This window comes from Colletotrichum acutatum, assembly GCF_030867785.1.
Source record: "Colletotrichum acutatum strain CBS 112980 chromosome Unknown BDZ83scaffold_6, whole genome shotgun sequence".
Classification (NCBI taxonomy): domain Eukaryota; kingdom Fungi; phylum Ascomycota; class Sordariomycetes; order Glomerellales; family Glomerellaceae; genus Colletotrichum; species Colletotrichum acutatum.
The window spans coordinates 154,661-173,680 of record NW_026849000.1 but is presented as its reverse complement, the minus strand read 5'-3'; the positions used below and the strand labels follow the sequence as shown (position 1 = coordinate 173,680).

Below are 19,020 nucleotides of genomic sequence, written 5' to 3'. Positions count from 1 at the left end.
AGTGAAAGAAAAGAAAGAACTCTTTGACGATTGAAGAGATGTGAGTGGTTTGGAAGGAAAAGTTAAATGGAGAGTTCTAATCGCTGGACTCTTTAAATGCAGAGAAAGGGCGGAGAATCGGCATCCCCGAAATATGAGCAGATGATCTTATGGTCGTCACTGCGTTGCTGCGGAATATCCAAGGGAGATGAACTTCGGTCCGACTGTGACTGGATATCTCCGTGTATGTAAACCACTTGCCTAATTAGTAATTTGGCCTTACAGTCTTACTTCAGAGAGCTATACTCTCGCCCAAACCAATAAGTTCATCGGCCGAGTGCCGTTCGCTGTCATTCAGAAGTTTGCATAGATGAATTAAAGCGAGACCGACACGGAAATTACACTTCAACTAGATCCGTACACTACCTACGCAGGTCTACAAGCTCTCCGAAAGATTTTCAGGCTTATCCAGTGGGGTGTTGAACAGATCGAGCTTTGTGGTATCTGCTTGGCTCTCGTCATCGTTCGCTAGTGATACAAGTAATAGGCCTTGATGACAGGCTAGAAAGATCTTCCAGGTCCTTAAGCCCGTACATGACCAGCCAATTTAGACGGGGTCGGTCCTTGCTTAGACTTATTCCTATTGGCGGCTACAAGAGAAGTCCAGTTGAGTGTAAGCGGTGCACTGCCGTTCCTCGGGAGATATGCTTAACCCCGTGTCAGCGACTAACAGGGGTGTAACCGGGACTTTTTTGCTAGCAGGTAATTTCAACTTCCGCCCTACGAAACTTCGTGATAGCAGGTAGCAGAACGCCGTGTAGGAGGATTTGCTGAATCCAGGGCATCAGCATCAACGCCTCGACTGATCTGCATGCATGCGTACGCGGCTCGCATGTACGGTCATCACCGCCTGCTTGCAGCCGGACCAGGCCGCTCTTGCATGATGGCGGTCCCGTTGCACTTGCAAGATATGCCAGACTGAGAAAAACAAATTATCACTATGGCACGTTATGATGACGATTCTTATGGAGATAGCGTCATGAACATTAGCGTTATCGTAAGCGTACGCATCATTCCGAATACCGGGCCATACAAAGTCGATAAATTATAAGAATCGAAGTCTTGATCTCTCTCCTTGACTGCTTTGTCCAAAAAGAGAGCAACAAAACATCTTGCTCTGCTTCCAGTATTCGTTGCTACCGTAAACAATCAGAGACACACCCTCTCCCCTTGGAGCACCTCTGTTGAACCGTAACCATGACCCTCAACATAACAAACGCAACAATGTCAACAATGCGAGCAGTAGCCTGGTTCGGCCAACCCTACAACGTCTCTGTAATCGACATGCCCGTCCCCACCATCATCAACCAGACAGACGTCGTCGTCCGCATCACATCCTCCGCCATCTGCGGCTCCGACCTCCACATGTATCACGGCTTCGGCGGCTCGCCCAACGTGCCCTACGGTTTCGGCCACGAGGCCGTCGGCTACGTCTCCAGCGTCGGCGACGCCGTCTCGAGTTTCGAGGTTGGCGACTATGTCATCATTCCAGACAACGCTGACGACGGGCACTGGGGGCCTTCGCACCCCCTGTCCTTCGGCGTTGGGAGCACAAACTATGGCGGACTGCAAGGTATGTTCTCTTTCGGAAGATAACCCGAGCGCTCTATTCCTGTATGATTAGTCTGTTCGGACACCGTACGGGCGGTTGCCTTCAGGAGTAAGAGACAACCCAAGCTGACCCAATCCTTCATCCTGTACCAGCCGAGTACGCCAGGGTCCCCTACGCCGACACATCCCTCATCCCCATCCCAATAACCTCAACCAATACCACATCCGAACTCGACTACCTCATGATCTCAGACGTCTTCACAACAGGCTGGCACGTCCTCTCCTACTCAGGCTTCCAACCCGGCGACACAGTCGCCATCTTCGGCGCCGGCCCCGTCGGCCTCCTAGCCGCCTACTCCGCCAAGCTCCGCGGCGCCTCCAGAGTCTACGTCGTCGACCGCATCGCCAGCCGTCTCGAGCAAGCCAAATCGTTCGGAGTCATCCCCATCGACTTCTCCCAACAAGACCCCGTGGAAGCGATACTCAACCGCGAGCCTGATGGCGTGGCGCGTAGCCTCGACTGCGTGGGCTTCGAGTCGGTCAGCGCCACGGGAGACCCGCACAACGGCATCGTGCTGGAGAACATGGTTGCGGTGACTGCCGTGTATGGAGGTATGGGCATCGGTGGTGTCTACAACGGCGGCGGGAACAGCACCGAAGGAGCGCCCAATGCTGGAACCCTGCCTGCGGAGATTTCTATCCCCATGGCCTCGCTGTGGAGGAAGGGCTTGTCTGTCGGGACGGGCATCGTTTTGCCTTTGCTTCGGGCCCCTCCCTTGCTGGACTTGATTGCATCTGGTGTCGCTAAGCCGAGCTTTGTAGTGACGGCTGAGATTGGTATTGAGGATGCCCCGGAGTATTACCGTCGCTATAGCGATCACTTGGAAAACAAAGTCGTAATTCGGTTCCCTTAGTTAGATCGTATGTAGAGCAAGTCGAGTGAAGAGTGATGGTAAAGAGTGGAATTAGTGTGGAAGATCACTATACTAGATGTAATAGCTCGAAACAAGGACAACTAGCAACTCGATGACAGCCTGACAGGAAGAACCCAAGTACACGGTTCGCCGTAGATGTACAACCTCTTCCTACATATTCTCAACACTATCAAGAGTATGACAATAGAGAACAAGCACAAAGGAAATACATGCAGCCACTAGACATAGTGGGAAAGGAGTGGTGGGTAAAGAACGAGATTCGATGATTGTCGAAGTTGGCTGTACTATGGCAAAGTGCCACAGCTCTCAATAACCATGATGATGAAATCATAACGTATAGGCACCAAGAGAACATAGGACCCGGTGAAAACAAGGTATTTCACTTGTTCTCACATGTAATTCTGTCGAGCCCCAGAAGAGTCCTCAATACTGCCAGTACCGTAGGCGGAGTCAGGATCTGTAATGCACTGGTCGTCTGTCATTGGGCAAACCAAAGGAATGTTGAACTGGTCAAACAAGCCGGGCATGTCCCAATCGAGAGTGGTAAAATCCCATTCTACAGCGTTCTCGATGGCACCGACACTGGCATCGGCATCGATACCGACAGTCAAGTCGGTATCAGGGGACACCTGTGGCGACACCGCCCGAGATCCTCGTGCAGTCTCGGGATCTTCTAGGTCCGCCACCTGCGAAGGTGAGGGTATGTGCTCAAAGATTTGAGCACACCTAGCCGAGCTGTTTCGGATCCAAATCGAGAGGCGGTCCATAAGACCATCCCCATAGCCCTCAAACGAGCGGTTGAGATCTCTTTCGAGCTCACGCTGAATCATGTTGGGCAACTCACGCCGCAAGTACTTTACATACTTCAAACCTTTCGAGTTGGAGTCGCCTGCATTCGTCTTGTCCGGGTTGGTGTCATACCCTGATACCAAGGTCAATTACTTGGGCTCTCTTTTCATCTCAGGTGTCTATTCTAATCGGAGGTTCAAACTTACAAGGACTTGGAGGGCTTCCAATGTCTTGCGTCCCCGGGAACAGGGTGTAATATACTTCGTACCACTTGCTGACATCGTCTTGCTTGTCAGCGTCGTGCTTACCGGGTTGCCTACGCGCTCTGAGGTGCTTCTCCGTCTCCTGATCCATCCCTGCACTTGCGTCCAGCTTCCGCTTCTTCTTGTCGAGCACGGGGCAAGGTATGGCTGCTCTTTGGTGCTCCTGAAGTGAGTTATCGCTCTTGAAGGTCTCAAAACACCTGTTGCAGGCGTAGATGCGATGTTTGCGATAGAGGTGCTCCCTTTGATCGTGTCAGTGGAAGTGTTTGATGGATGACTGGATACTACACTCACTTGACCCGATGAATCTCGTGCCAACCAGGACCAACACAGGTTCGATGGCTCTTGTATCTTACGGGATCGTTCTTGTAGTAAGGGCACGCAAACTTTTGACGATAATCATCCTCCTCAGTCTTGGTACGCTTCTTGTTGGGCTTCCGCTCGTTATTCTCGTCGTTTTCGGAGCCTTCCTCGTCTTGATCACGCCCCTTGAGTTGCCGCTTCTGACCAGCTACTGGACGCGCTTCCGTAGCACGTCTCTTGACGCCTCCTGAGCTGGAAGCCTTCGAGCCGCGCTGACAGCCCCCGTCTTGATCGTGGGCATCCCCAAGATTGTAGACGTTGTCGTCAAGCCATTCGCAGACCCTCGCCATGAATATCTTGATGAACGCTTGCTTGCGGTAAGCCAGATAGTTATCGATGACGGCCGGTGCGGGACTGGTACGATTTCGACCGGTTGCCGGGTCGGTAGCGCGAGCAGGCCGATCTGCGAGTTCAGATCTGCGAGATGCAGAGATTGACGGAGGTGATGATCTATCAGAAGTTTCAGCATGCTGCAAAGTCCAACGCATTAGTTGGGCTACCTTTGAGAGGCGCTTTGGGCCTCACTTCCTCCCCCACTACCTTCAGTTGGGGATGAGGGTCTGTTGCTGTGTGTTCCCTGACTATGTGAGTGACTGATCGTCAAAGCAGCGGAACAGGGGAGTGAGTACTCACTGATACTTGTCTCACTACAAGGTCTGAGTTGGCTCGAGTGCTTGAGGACTTGGGTGATTTGGAGGAAGGGGTTTCGTGTTTCTTAGGCATGTCCGGTGAGAAGTTGCCCGGCCGGCTATGTTGGAAAGCCTTGAACCGGGAAAGCAAGCAGGTAAAATCGACGAAGGACTTCTTCTTCGATGATCTGCGGTGGTATCGAGGAAACGAATTCAGATAGGAAGGTCTAGTATAGGGGGTTGGTCTTGAGACGGCGAGCATTTCCTCGTACGGGTAAGAGAGTGCACGCTAACACTGGGGTTGGAACATCCTGCTCTTTTCTCAAAATTGAAATTGTGCTGCCTGGAATGAACAGGTTAATTGGAAAGTGATGAATAGGGTGCTCAGTTGCGAATTGGCGTTGTTCGATGATGTTCGAGCGAAAATAGAGCCAGGCTTCAAGGCAACTTGGTGTCGTTATATCTTCCTCAGACTCAGCTGCTTACACGACCCCGCTCCTTGACCCCACGCTCGCAACTGTACGCGCATTTGCGAATAACATCTTTGAGAGTAGTCGAAGAGGGGGTGCGTGTCTCAAGAGATGCCGCCTCACTCTGGAGAGTCCAATGGCGAATGCAGAGCGGAGGTGATGGCTTGATAAGCCCATTGGACGCCCCAGAAAGCCACGAGAGACGCAAGATCTCATCATCTGGAGTGGAACTTGAGAACTGTCCGTCATTCTGTCCCATACGGTGGAGTACGCAGTGTCGCGCATGAGTGTCCGCATATAAGCTCGCTGATGGTTCGCACGCGATCGCGACTACTCAATTGCGCATAAACGAGGTCTTCACTCGAAGCCGTGTTAAAAGATCATTATCAATGCGACGCCTAGGCCGTCGAGAATGGCTCCTTCAGTGTAGGAATTGCTGTTGGTTCAGTGTCCACTCAACCCAGTTGACTTCCTACGCACGAGAGAAGTAGCAACCAACGACATAAACGGAAAGCACCGTAAGTGCGTACAACTACCAGGGATTCATTTCAATTGACCCAACGGTGAACAGTTCTCGACACCAGAATCGTCGACGAAGCTCGATCGGGCAAAGTCACCCAAGACGCCATCAGTCGGCAATGGCCGATCGTTGCGACAGCCTCCGCGTCCCATTAACTCGCTCGCCCGACCAAGAACATTTCCGGTGAAAGGTATGGTCTCAATCATGCCACGTCAGGCAAATGAGGGGTTCAATTGCGGCAATGTAGGAGCCAACGATCGTCGGAGAGATACGGACTGCAGTCGAGGGGGCTAACTGCATTGCGGACCGTCGATGGAGCGAACAGACGGCGTCAAGTAGGCAAGGTACCTCGTCGGCAGGGAACCGGACATGACAAACACGTGAGAGGCGGTGGCTAGCCGCAGCGACTCGGCAGCTGAAGAGCACGATAAGATGCAGCCGGTGGCCGCATGGTTGCAGCAACTCAAGCAGGCTGAGCAGAGGAGCCGGTAGCGAGGAACACGGGCTCGTTGCCTGTTCTGCCGATAACGGGGAGACTTTCCGGGACTTCGGTTCGGTATTCGTATTTTGCCTTTTGAATGATTTCAAATGCCTCGAGAAGTTGTTTTTGGAATCAAGGGTGATGGAAACCCGGGATGATGGTTGTAGAGAGGATGGATGGGAGTTGAGACGGAGAAGAAAGAGACGATGTTCGGGACGGGAGTTGTACAAAGAAGTCCAATTAGAGTTTGGAGCGTGCACAGCCAGCTTTTCCGGTCTTTTGTCCTCAGGATTCAGGGCATGTACGTACCCCTTCAGTGGTTGCTACCCCTAATCACCGCCCCTGCCCGCTTCATTTCCAGCGGAGTTCACTATCTCGTCATATCCCAGGGCACCCTGCAGGTCCCAATTGAAATATCATTCTTGGCAACTGGTCATCGAAATCTTGAAGATCGCTCGAGGGATCTGAAACCAGACCAGACATACGAGAGCCTACTTGTAGTTTGATGACTGGACGAAGACTTCTCAAGGTCGCAAGGCCACCATTACATCGCCAATGGTTTTGGTCTGAGAGTGAGCATTCTTCATGAATCCGAAAGCGGCTTGGCGAGGTCAGTGGAACACGCAACGTAGTTCAGACAGAGTCATCGGATGCGATGTATGAGAGAAGAAAATACTTTTGAGTATATTAAAAATGTATCTTGTAAATGGTAGAAAATTGTAGCTTCATATGAGTTCATTTATTTTCATGCCTCCTGTGAAGGGCGTATTCAGAGTCCTCAAGCAACGGGAACTCCTACTTGCGCACAGAAGCCGTCGTAAGAGTCGCCCTGAGCCAAATTGGCACCCGTCTGGTTTTGGAATGAGATGCGGTTCAGAGTGTTACCGTCGGCCTGGTAGTTGGGCCACGTGCCATGGCAGTTGTAGTTGAGAAGACCAGACACTGGGTCCTTTGCGAAGGCTGCCCACGCACCACGCATGTACTTGCCCACGGCATTCTCCTGCGCTGTGCTGTTGATTGCCGCCTGGGGCACGGTGTCAAAGAGAACAGGGAGCTTATTAAGCGATGTCAGCTAATATGTCTCAAGCCAAGAATATTGACGGAAAAAGAAAGTGTGACGAACCTCGGATGCGTGCCATGCTCCACTGGGCGGCGTCGTTGTAAGAGCAAGGTTAGGAAAGTCGCCGAAATAACGGTATCGCCATGTCGGATGGCCCGCAGAGACGGCCCGCGCGGCTCTTCTGGCAGCGGGACAGCTAAAAGCGACAAGGTTGAAACCAAACCAGTATGTCTCATTGAGGTCAGGGGCTCCGATCTTGAAGAGCCCAGCCTCGTTTTCAGTGTTGCCGATGAGATACCCTGCGTTGGCCGAGTCGCGGATGCTGTAGTCGGCGAAAATAAGACGATCATCTACCACTGGGGCAAAAGAGAGCCCTCCAGCGGAAGCCATACCGGCATCTTGCGAGGAAAGACCTGTGAGGAGATCTGTGGCGGGCTTGCTGAGCATGCAGTCAGAGACCACCTTGGGGTCGGTCGAGTTGTTACCGCAGCCGACCGCTGACGTGACGTTGAACCATTTCGCGTTCACAGTCTGGTTGGTGAAGATACCGAATCCAGTAGCCGTGCCACTCATGGGGATGAAACCGCTGGCGATGGGGTCGGACGCGTATGCGTAAGAGTAGTAGTCGACCAAGGAGCCCCCGGCAGATTGCCCAAAGATGGTGATCCTGTTGACGTCGCCGCCAAATTTCTCCACATTATCGCGGACCCATTCCATTGCCAGGCGAATATCGAGGAAACCAAGATTCGGGGCGGTGACCGGGTTGCCTGGAAATCCGAAGAGGTTGAGGCGGTAGCTTCAAGGTTGACCCGAGTTAGCATTGACGAGACCTAATTCCCCGAGCCTCCGTTGACGACTCACTTCATGGACACGACCACCACGTCATTCTGGTCTGCAATGAACTTTCCGTTGTACGCTGGGATGCGGGAACTTCCTACAACCCGAGTCAGTACACCGTACATGCTTTCTTGATTTGTTCAGACGAAGGCACTCGTACCTGTGGTAAAAGCACCCCCGTGAACCCAGACCATCACAGCCTTTTTCGAGTCGCCGGCTTGTGGCTTGGTCCACACATTCAAGGTCAAGCAGTCTTCGCTCTGAGAGCCCGTGTCACCCAGCGCTTTGGTCACTTCAATGGCCGACGCGGGAATACCGAGCTTCAAGACAGCTTCCAGACTAGTGGGGGCGTTCGCCGGCTGCATGCATTGGTGTCCCTATTGAGATGCATCAGTATACCGTTGACAAGACATTAAATTTGAACCTCTGGAGGAATGTTTCCAAAAATTTTGGGGGAGACTTACGAAGTCGGAGCCATTGATAGGAGAAGCACCGGTAAACTTGACTGGAGGCTGGAAGCGCAAGGGCCCAACCGGCGGCTGAGCGTACGGAATACCCAAATATTCGGATACCTAAGACGTCTTTTTGTTAGTCGAATTTCTTCATTTTTAACGCATGTAGGCTTGCCTGTTCGACGCCAGTAGCAACATGTCCTGCAACGGGACCGCTGGAAGTCGTCACCGACTGTCCTATAGTCCAGCGAGGGAGGACCGGCTTGGCAGCAGCCAGACTGGAGGTGGTGACCACGGCCCTCAGGACATTGCTGATGATGCTTTGGGCTCTCATGGTGATGTTGAGGGTGAGAGAGCTCAACTAACGATAGACTAGAGACCTGAGGTGAGGTGAGGTGAGGTGGGCGTGGCAGAACCAGGAGACTGAGTCTGAAGCTGCGGATAGGCGCTATTAAGAGGACCGCCTTGCTGGGCTCGCAACAGGAGGGGACCTTGACCTCGCCTTTATGTCAACGAACTTTGCTGAAGCCATTGTGGACCATGCTTGCCGAGGGGACGATCCCCAGCTCGCCGATTGCCTTGGGCCGCTCCCAAGAATGGGCGATGCCCTCCTCAATCGTCTCATTATCACGAAGGGTACCCCGGATGACTAGCCCGCTTGCCAGTGTGAGTCCTGAAAGATGGGCGGGACTCGCGTCGACCACTCACCTGTTTGCTGCAGGGAACCCTGTCCATACGGACGTCGTGGCCGGGCAAAGGTGCGGATGGCAGGCCAGTTCGTGGGATTCCTCCGATAGAGCCTCAGTAACATTAAGTCGACTAGTCTATCGAGGCGGGCCGGGGTTAGTCGGGTTGTGGGTAAGTTCGCAACACTATCCGAATTAGGGAGCCTTGCTTGCCCCTCTCGATTCTCTTAGCAACTCCCAAATCCAACCTAGAAGTCCACAATGGAGAAAATTTTCGTTTTTCCTTTCAGATACTTGCAGCCATCAAATGCACATTGACAGCCGCATATGCACCTCGAAAACCATCCAGAAGCCCAGCTTGCCTGAAGGCTGACTGACAGACTGCGGAACAGTGAGACAAGTCCATCGTATGCACGGAGGGTCCTCAGTAACGGTGAATCTAGCGAGTACAAGGTAACCGAAAGCTAGTGGAGCGGGGTCGCTAGGTCGGCGCGGCAGTGCCATGACTTGCCATGCCGCCTTTAAGGGCCTCCTCACGGGTCAGTGAGTTGGCAGCGCGAGTTGATTGATGTCAGCGTCGATTGGTTGTTTCCTCATAGCCTGTACAACCAACTTCCATGCCATTCCCAAGAGAGGGTTCGTCGCGAAGAGTAGGTTTGCTGATGGCGCAGTACTGCAGCAAACGGGAGATGATCACCTTGCCTTGGAGACTAGTGCTACACCTCCCTTGAATGAACCGCTGCCGGGCTGGGTGTGTTCAGCAAGACAAACGTGCCGACGCCGGTTTGTGTAGTTGGAAAAGCTAGCCCAACATCGATGTCATTAGACTTTCTCAACGTCAATGCAGTGAGTGAGGGCGCAGCAAAGCCAGAGACGGAGCATCCCGCGCTCGCTCGAGGAGCGAAAGCGGTCGTGGACCGAGCGTGAGTCCCGAAACCGAGTATCGAATAACGTATGTTGCTTCAAATCTAGAAATGGTACTCCGTATAGGCGTAATGTTACTGCATTATAGTCCTGAATTGAGTTCAACTTGAGAACAGACGAAAGGCAAAACAAGGCTATAAAGCACAAATAAGATGGTTTACAGCCAGTGAGACTCGATGTCCACTAAGAGACCAGACTGATAGTGCCGCTGGACAAGATTGCCGCACCTCCCAAATGATGGCCACGCGTTCGTCTTCAGAGTCTGATGGGTGCGAAAGAAATAGCGCGTATACGGTGCAAGCCTTGTTGGCACCCTGGTCTCCGGGCAAGAGAACGGTCTGTAAGGGCAGTCAAGATGATCCAGATAGACGAGTTTGCCAGATTTGATGACGCCTAGACCGTCTGGTGGTAGAAGAGCAGCAGACTCTACGTTGCAGTATTAGCGCGCCTCGGTTGCGCTAGGGAACGGCCAAAGACAAACTCTCAAGGTTCCGCCTGCAAAGTATAGAGAGCTTCTGAGGCTAAGGCCGGTTTCCCCTCACCGTTGTGAGGTTAGGGTGATTTGAGATCGGGGTTCCCCGCGATGGGTTGCAAAGCTCGGATGCTCTACGCGAGGCGGCAAGTTCCCGTAGCTTGTCAAGACCTGGAAGGTATTGTCACTACGAGCACCTGAAGACCGAAGTTACTATCATGCTTGTGATGTGTATTGCACAGAGTAGCAACACTTGGCCAACTGTGTGGTATACCTCTGAGAACGGTTTTGAGTTATCGCAGCCCTCTGTCCCGTTTGCTCCTCGAAATCTTGCGGTTCGTCCTGTGCCTCTCTCATATCCTGTAATCCGCATTCTAGATCGCCGATGATGGTGATTTTGATGTTGAATGAGCGCGGATTTCCGAGTGCAAGATAATCTCGGATGATCCAGGCTCTCTCTCTCTCTCTCTCGGCGCGATGCTTTGCTCAGCAAACCCGTGTCGTTCGATGTTTAGCCGAACAATGCTTAGAGTTGCTCAACTGCCGATACTGAATGGAGTGGTGAGATATATTTGTGCACAGGTTCCCGATGATGGTTGTGTTGACCGTGACAGTACGTAGTTGAGAGTTCATCATGTGCCGCACCCCTGCTCGTGGAAGCTCGACCATGTCGATCTCGTAGACCGAGGCCCCGGTCTGCGGTCTGCAGGCGATCGTGGAGAAGATATTGGGCAGTGCCAAGATATCTACGAACAAGTCGCGATTGGACAACCTGTAGGTATTGTTTGCTATTCGGGAGCGAAACTAGATCTCGGGGAGCTTTGTTGCTGGAGGCAAACAAGCTGATGATTCGGAAGCGTAGCATTGGTGAAGGTCGCTAATCTTGCGAAGAGGTTTGCCGCAGCCGCCATCAGAACTCGCAACAATCGTCCGATTAGGAAAGTGAGATATTATCGGAGAGACTTCTTCAACTCCCAGAGATAGCGTTGTTTGTCTCGCAGAAGTGCCCGGTGGGGCTATCAGAAGACAGGCGGGCGGCAAGGCTTCCCGAGGCGTTCAATGTGGCACTGCCATCCCCTCGGAGGACGGCAAGTCGTGCAGTCTGGAATACGGACGACGTGGCATCAGCTAGCAGTGATCGGCATGGTGTCTGCATCTATGGTGACATTGTTCAACGCTGTTGAGCGAAGTAATGCTGAAGCTGACAGATCATCGGCAACGAGGATGTGGACGGTGGTCGGAAGGGAGGTCCACGATGGGATCGCGGGGAAGGCAAGCTCAGGTACCTAGGCGCCGGCCGGAGTGGGTCTACCATGTTAAGCGAGGGCGAAGTGGTGTGGAAAGAGCGAACAGCTCACTCGTCGGTGTGGTCCTTCTCATTTCGGCCCTTCAATCTCATCGTGCCTTATCCGATCTCATTATTCATCATGAGTTTCGACGTGAGATCAGCTCCTGAGCATTCAACCTCAATTTTTCACAACTGTGACTTCCAACCACTCCATCTCATTGGAGAGCAAGCAATTCCAAATCATCTTCACACCTTCACAGCCATCATGTTTGTGCAAACACGATAACTCGACAATTAATAGATTGTATCCGGAATCAAATGTCTCTCCGATGATTCCTCACCTCGCAATAGAAAAGGGTCTTTCGGGGTGTCTCATCAATTAACATTACACTCATCAATAGAGAAAGCTGATTATGAAATAGAGCGTCCTTTCTTCCACCGTCCAACCTGCCAATATTCGTGGATCTATTCCTGGCCGCAACTGTGAAAGGGAAGGACCCGAATCTCGAAACACTGTTTGCGGTCATGCCGATTTGCTATATCGACCTCCCTTGTCTTCTCGCGAGTCGAAGGCCGTATGAAGCCGCCTGATCGCATCCAGAGGAGATCTACTCGCCTCAAAAAAGCCTATTCCATATGCTTCTCCTCCAAAAGAAACTCAGTGGCTCTTACTCTCCTTCTCCTGCCTCTTAGCCGCAACAATGCCATCGAACCTCCAAAAGCCAGGTAGCCCCTCAAAGAACAGACTTCCAATCCACGTCCACCACAAGCCGGTTCCAAACTCGATGCCGTGCCTCTGAAGCCTCGTACGGTGGAACCAATAGCATTCGCTCAGGTGAATTCCCAACACGGGCAGAAAGATGGCCTTGACCAACCACCGATAGAACCTTGGGCCACCGGGGAACGCGGTCTGGAGGAAGGACCAGATCGGCGTGCCGGGCAGCACAAACCCAAGCGTGAGCCAGCAGACAAAGTAGAACGCAACGGCGCCAAACACAACGACGTCAAAGCCCTGCGGCGGCGCAAAGTGCCCGACGGTGATGTCGCTGTACCCCAGCGCCTGCTGCGACGCGCGCGCCATCTCCACGACGGCAGGCCGCACGTCCTCCCACGCCGTGAGGGCCGGCTTGAATTCGATAAAGAACTCCTTGCCGCCGAGCCCGCCGGCCGCGATGGTCATGCCTTCGAAAGTGCAGTCCTTGAGCCACGGCGACGAGGCGGCGGAGCGGCTGAGGCCGGCGTAGTGGCGCAGGTAGAGGGAGAGCTCGCGCTGGTGGTCGCGGTTCATATGCGTCATGATGCGGTCGCGCGGGGAGGGTGCAGACGAGGGATCCGTAGAGGACGAGCCCATCGCCGCGGCCGAGCCAGAGGAGGCCATTTTTACGTTGCCCTGGCGTGCCATTGCTTCGTTTTTCGTGATTGGCTACCGGTAAGTGGGAGGCTGACTTGGCGTGTGGTGTGAAAGAGAGTTCCGATGAGGAGATGCGCTTATGGGTATTGCTGCGATGGGCTAAGGTTTGTTCCTTTGCGGGTTCCTGGATTCTACCGCACACTAGGTTTGCAAGGAAGTTTAAAAGGGAAATCGAAATGCTCCGGTCAAGAGATTGAGTGCGGGAGACTCGGGGGGAATAACCGTAGGTGTTAGGAAAAGGGGCCTGTGAGGTTGGTCGTTGAGTTGGAAGAAGAAACATTGAAACCAACGGCCAGGAACCAACAAAATTGCGGCAAATGGTCTGTGCAATCCTTGTCCTTTGCAGATGTGGTTCGGTGTTCACTTCTCCGCCTTGTGTCAGCTGTAAATGTGCATGGTCCCCCACGGACTTGGGCTTCAGGATTTTCTTATTTCCAAAGAGCAGCGATGACCAAATGCAACGTCAAGGTTGGACCGATAACTTGGAACCGAGAAAAGAGAAGAAAGCGGTGTCGTCGCCCTGACAGCTGTCAAACTATCTGGTCTAGTGGGATGGCCGACGACAGGGGCACTGGAATGAACCGAACACGTCCACAGGTTTCAGGCCAACCCTCGAACACGAACACCGTTTTTGTGCCTCGCTCTCGGAACCTCAAGAAAAGCATTGTGTTCCGAGTTTGCGGGCCACGTCACCGGCTTCACTGCTCGGAAAGGTATCACTGTCTCAAGTAGAGGATGAGAGGCAACGGACCGGACTCGCACCAGAGTGACAAGGGTGACTCGTGTTGAACATAATAGTTAGCATAGCCTGGCCGGATCCCAGGTGCTTGAAAAGCTACGCATACTGCCGATAGCATGTCGCCTTGCAGACTTGAAGATGGCCAAGGTGCTCAATTTGGCACGAAGAAGAAACAGAAAATGTGAGAGATGACTAAATGTCCTGCTGAGATCGTACTGCCGCCGCGAGAGAAGTAATATGTAAGAGAAGCCCATGCGCTTCGGATGAAGCCGCCGAGCGTCCTGGAGCCGGTCCGGGCCTCATTATGGGTCTTGATAGTGGGGTGCGGGGTAACAGTCAGCCAAAAGCCGGTCCGGTCCCGGATCTTGCCCCGTTCAAATATGCCGTTGCCGCCGGCGGTGATATTGCCTGGTGGTGTCCAGAAGAATGATTCATCCACAGGTTTCTCTCAAGACACCTTAAATTAGAGGTCAAGCTCAAGCAAGACCACAGCCTTCGAAATGACATCAGACAAAGCCCGCGTGCTCCTTGTCGGATGTGGAGGCATCGGCACGATCGCCGCTCTTAACCTCGAAGCCGGAGGACAAGCTCAGGTCTCCGCAGTCCTCCGTTCCAACTTCGACGTCGTGAAGCGCAATGGATTCACAATCGAGTCTTGCGAACACGGCGATAAAGAGGGCTGGCGGCCTACCGAAGGTCAGTTCCAGTAACCCGGCCACCTTCTCGCCATGTCGCTCATTATAGTTGCGATGCCCGTAGTCTTGAATAGCGTCCCGGAATCAACGAACTCAGGCTCTGATAGCGTTTTCGAATACGTCGTTTGCTGCACCAAAACAATCCCAGACGCCGGCCCAAGCCTGCCAGACATCATCGCTCCAGCCGTCGTCCCAGGCCGAACAGTCATCGTACTCATCCAAAACGGCATAAATATCCAGCTCCCCTTCTTCAATCGCTTCCCTACAACTGTTGTACTCTCTGGAGTAAGCCGCATCGACGCGCACGAGCATTCAACAGGTGTCATCGAGCAGAAGCAGCCCGATCTCCTCCACATTGGCGCTTTTCACAACGCCAACATCGGCCTAGAAGAACAGCAACACGCCGCCAGACGCTTCGTCGACATTTATAGTTCTGGAGGTAAGACGACTTGCCTCTATAAACCACACGTCGACTTCGACCGATGGAGCAAACTCGTCTACAACGCTTCGTTCAACCCCATCTGTGCTTTAACGAGGGTGAACGCCAGCCAGCTACGAACGGCGGACGGTCCGATGAACTCTTTGGTTATCCCGGCCATGAAAGAAGTGATCGAAGTAGCGGCGGCTGCAGGTCACGATATCCCATTAAGCGCCATGACGCAGGCTATAGAGATGAATCCGGTGGATGAGAATATCAAACCCAGCATGCAGGTTGACTTTGATAAGGTATGACTCCCTGTCCCATCCCCCCTTCCAATGCGTTTGACTATACTCACTGATTGCTCTAGAGAAACTTGATTGAGCACGAAAACATTCTTGGTGAAATCTGCCGAGAAGCACACAAGCAATCTATAGTGACGCCCATTTTGGATGTACTCTATGAGCTCTGCCGTGCGCATCAGTGGGATATCAAGAGGGACCGCGGCTTAGCATGATCACGATGAGATCTTTCTGACATCTCAATCTATCTCAACCAGTCTCCCATCATATCAGCAATGGGACTTAAGAAGTCTCATCTGTAAAGTCACACTCTTGACTGTATGTGTGTGACCGAGGTGCTCAACGAAAAGTCGGTCCATACGCCTGTAAGACAATGCAAACAACAATGTGCTTTCTAGGACTAAAGAAGATCATTCAATAGCCTAACTTCATCAAGAATATCGACTATTCGCCCCATTTTACATCTGACAGTGAGGAATTGATGGTAGAGAGTTCACAGTCGCTGGGATTATTGCGACGGCGTCGACTCGAAGCCAGGGGGTCACCTTCTTGCTTCCTCTTCTGGTTTGACTTTACGGACCATCTGTTTGCGTAGATCATGTATGTTATCCTCAAGTGAATCAATTTTCAAATCCAGCAAAAAGCTTCAATTAATCACGCCAGGCATGAGAAGGAATGGTCACCAGTGGGCCACAAAGCTGACTCGGACTCCCTCAACCCAGCGGTCGACCCTTGAACTTGTGATACTGCAGTACGACGTGCAGCTTCTCTACAAACACGAATTACTCAATTACTGCGCGTTGATCGGTCTCCATTGTCATGAGGTAAGATAAGCTAGGCCATGGAACCAAACACCACCACGTTCCTCCGAGCCCTTCAAGGTACCTCTGGTGTTTCACATATCCAGTCATATGAGACGCAAAGAAACAAGCTTGTTCAACGGGAACGGCAAACAAACTTCTTCCCTGCATCTATCTCCCCGCCTTCTCTTCCCCTCCGATCACAAGCCCTTCCACCAAACGCGGCGGCGGGAGCCGGGCGGGCAAAACCCCCTCTCGGAGCCGGATCATCCCCTTACCCATCAACCAATCCCTGTGCCTTCTTACGAAAGCTTGAGAGAATCAGGCCATTGATGGGACGAAAATGGCCAGCTGCTTTCTGAGCTATTTCATGTGTACGTACGCTTGACCGGATTGATCCATGCCAGCAGCCCTCGCGATCTTGAGGGAGACGTTGAATTGATGAAACAAGCCCTAGCTGTGATTTATGGGGGACCCTGGATGAACGAACGCCTTTCTTGGCAAGTAGATCGTCGTTCAATCGTCGGACTCGAGTCGGTCTTCACTCGATACGCCACTTCCTGTTGCCTTTGAGACATCTATCTTGTTCAAAATGGATCAAAATCTGCTCGTTGTGAAAGGCATAAGGGTATACTAATAATTAGACATGATATTACTTTTTTTTACTATTACGTACATGTATTCTTGTAGAGAAACTCCCTTAAGTAAATCCAACGCCTCGCGATGCAATGGTATCATCAGTCTCCTAAGTGCTGTGGTTTCCAAAGTGAAAGAAATGCGAAAATTCAAGTCCCCCGTGTATGCGTGATTGAGCGTCTCAACTGACGGACTCAAAATGTCTTCCCATTCGCGTCGTGAATGGTAGTCGTCGTCCTCACATGAATCCCAGATTCAATAGAGCTCCTCCTCGTCACCGATTCCCCATCATGGTACCGGATCTGCGTCCTGACCTCGCCCCGCACCTTGTCGCCCAGCTCCAGCTCCAGCTCGCTCTCGTTGGGCTCCACGGTCGTTGACCTGAACGAGAAGAACTTCCTCCTCTTCTCCGCCATCCTCCTCGCGGCTCTCGCTTCGCTCGCGGCGTACTTTGCGTCAGCGACCTCTTCGTCCCCTTCGTTCATCGCGTTGTGGTCTCCGTTTCCATCGCCCTCGCCATCTTCAGCCACCTTCATGGCGTACGCCATCCGAGATGACGCGTTGGTATTCTTCTTCGGTGCCGAGTGGATCTCCACGGTGCCAATCGTGCTGAACAGCCTGGGCCAGCCACGCTTCAGCAAGATCCGGAGCGCCGGGAGGCACACGACAATCATGGATACGGATGCCTCGAGACCGGACCAGATGAGGGGGTCCGTGAAGTCCCACGTCGGGTTGAGCGATTGCGTGAACGAGACGATGTAGCGGAGCCGGATGCATGACGTGATGAGGACGAAGATGCCGAGACTGAACATGAACAGGATGCCTATCTTGGAGCGTTTGGAAGTGTTGAGGTGCAACAGCAGCGGAAGAGGCAAGGCGAGGATGATGAGGTCGTGGCTGATGCTCAGCCCGGCAGCCACAAAGGCTAGTGCGTTGATATCCAGGCAGTGGTGCGGACCATAGTCGCCTTTCCAGCCAACCCAGTTGAATTCAAAGGGGATGCACTGGAAGATCTGCATCAGGAGAACGACCGTGGTCGATATTATGATATATGTCATGGTCGCGTATGTTGCCCATCGGAAGGACTTATTCGGGAATATTCTGAGGTAGAAGAAGAGTACTGAGATCTTGGTCAGGCCTAGGCAGGCGAGGTACATGCTTTCGTCGATGAAGAAGAGCTGTAAAGGTCAGCTTCTGATGAATGATTCGTGTGCGCTTATTCTTCTTACCTTTAATCCTAAGGTGAGTTCATCTGGCTCGACCATCCAGATGTCTTCTCCAAAGGCAACGTGCCCGGCTTTGCGGCTGTTAGTAAGGATCATGGGATCGAACGGATGCTAGGCTTACCAAGCTGTCCAACAACGACAAAAACGATAAACATAGCCTATAGCATGTTAGAATATGGCCCCTCAATACTCATGGATGATCCAACGTACGCCGCAGAACATCATGATCCAGTCGTCGGCCTCGAATCGATGCATCGTCGTCCATCTCGCGTATAATCGTAACGGAACCACCAGAATCCCGGTAATCTGGAGGATGAGTGGCACCATGATGTCCACCTTTCGCTTACGGACCGGACGTTGGCATGCTTCAGCTTCTATCCTTGCAACGTCTGTATCGCTGTCAGTCCCTCTTCTGCATCTATGATCAGTTGATAGGAAAGCCTTACCTATGGCTTCTAGTTTCTTGCACCGCTGGATGAGACATGTTTGTACGCTCATCCGCAGATCATGATCACTGCATATGCAGGTATCGTTTGTCGGAACCTTACAAGCCGAGAGTGGTAACTTTTCGAGTGTACATTCCAGCTAGATGATGGGAATGATGTCAGTCAGATTCTCCTAGATCTGAGTTGGTGGAAAGCGAAAACCCACCCCGCACTGGGGCAGCATGGCTGCAAACTCCAGCAGTGAACCTTGAACAGCACCAAAGAAGGCGACCGCGACGCCGAGCAGTATCGATTGCCTCATGGCGAGCGATGCTGATGGTGAAGATGTCTGTGAGAATGAATGGGAAGGAAAGGAAAGGAAAGACGGAAAGGAGCAGAGAAAGGCCCGTCGTGACCAGGACGAGAATTTGCCTCAAATGTTTTTGACGGGCAACCACAGACGTTTGTCATGTCATCCAGGATTGACCGGAGGGGGGCGGCCGACGTGGGAAGGACATCTGCGATATAAGACAAATGTGATGGGCTGCCGTCTGAGCAGGCACCACTTCTTCAGGGGAACCACACGGGAAAGGCCAATGACAAGGGCAA

At 52.5% G+C, this 19,020-nt stretch overlaps 6 protein-coding genes across 6 annotated transcripts; 2 read left to right on the top strand and 4 right to left on the bottom strand.

Moving 5' to 3' along the window:
- Nucleotides 1-1,110: 1,110 nt before the first annotated feature.
- On the top strand, nt 1,111-2,745 carry BDZ83DRAFT_780397 (alcohol dehydrogenase). The gene is made up of 2 exons (XM_060515532.1): nt 1,111-1,612; nt 1,744-2,745. Exons 1-2 carry the CDS (start codon nt 1,237-1,239, stop codon nt 2,502-2,504), a joined length of 1,137 nt encoding a protein of 378 aa, XP_060370548.1. The 5' UTR covers nt 1,111-1,236; the 3' UTR covers nt 2,505-2,745.
- On the bottom strand, nt 2,710-4,941 carry BDZ83DRAFT_373283 (uncharacterized protein). The gene is made up of 5 exons (XM_060502655.1): nt 4,574-4,941; nt 4,441-4,517; nt 3,872-4,390; nt 3,521-3,819; nt 2,710-3,447 (listed from the first exon to the last, which is right to left on the bottom strand). Exons 1-5 carry the CDS (start codon nt 4,829-4,831, stop codon nt 2,915-2,917), a joined length of 1,686 nt encoding a protein of 561 aa, XP_060370547.1. The 5' UTR covers nt 4,832-4,941; the 3' UTR covers nt 2,710-2,914.
- A 1,877-nt stretch (nt 4,942-6,818) lies between these two features.
- On the bottom strand, nt 6,819-8,723 carry BDZ83DRAFT_715570 (carboxylesterase; the record flags this gene model as incomplete). The annotated part of the gene is made up of 6 exons (XM_060511759.1): nt 6,819-7,094; nt 7,164-7,896; nt 7,962-8,034; nt 8,098-8,314; nt 8,402-8,509; nt 8,565-8,723. The coding sequence occupies 6 exons, from the start codon at nt 8,721-8,723 to the stop codon at nt 6,819-6,821; spliced, it is 1,566 nt and encodes a 521-aa protein (XP_060370546.1).
- A 2,715-nt stretch (nt 8,724-11,438) lies between these two features.
- On the bottom strand, nt 11,439-13,137 carry BDZ83DRAFT_646842 (uncharacterized protein; the record flags this gene model as incomplete). Its single annotated transcript, XM_060510021.1, has 2 exons — nt 11,439-11,599; nt 12,432-13,137. The coding sequence occupies 2 exons, from the start codon at nt 13,135-13,137 to the stop codon at nt 11,439-11,441; spliced, it is 867 nt and encodes a 288-aa protein (XP_060370545.1).
- A 1,154-nt stretch (nt 13,138-14,291) lies between these two features.
- BDZ83DRAFT_373150 (6-phosphogluconate dehydrogenase) lies at nt 14,292-15,626 on the top strand. The gene is made up of 3 exons (XM_060502654.1): nt 14,292-14,605; nt 14,669-15,330; nt 15,393-15,626. Exons 1-3 carry the CDS (start codon nt 14,410-14,412, stop codon nt 15,537-15,539), a joined length of 1,005 nt encoding a protein of 334 aa, XP_060370544.1. The 5' UTR covers nt 14,292-14,409; the 3' UTR covers nt 15,540-15,626.
- A 1,120-nt stretch (nt 15,627-16,746) lies between these two features.
- Nucleotides 16,747-18,991, bottom strand: BDZ83DRAFT_601297 (uncharacterized protein). The gene is made up of 6 exons (XM_060507092.1): nt 18,638-18,991; nt 18,433-18,571; nt 18,197-18,375; nt 18,108-18,144; nt 17,990-18,057; nt 16,747-17,938 (listed from the first exon to the last, which is right to left on the bottom strand). Exons 1-6 carry the CDS (start codon nt 18,731-18,733, stop codon nt 16,955-16,957), a joined length of 1,503 nt encoding a protein of 500 aa, XP_060370543.1. The 5' UTR covers nt 18,734-18,991; the 3' UTR covers nt 16,747-16,954.
- Nucleotides 18,992-19,020: the final 29 nt, after the last annotated feature.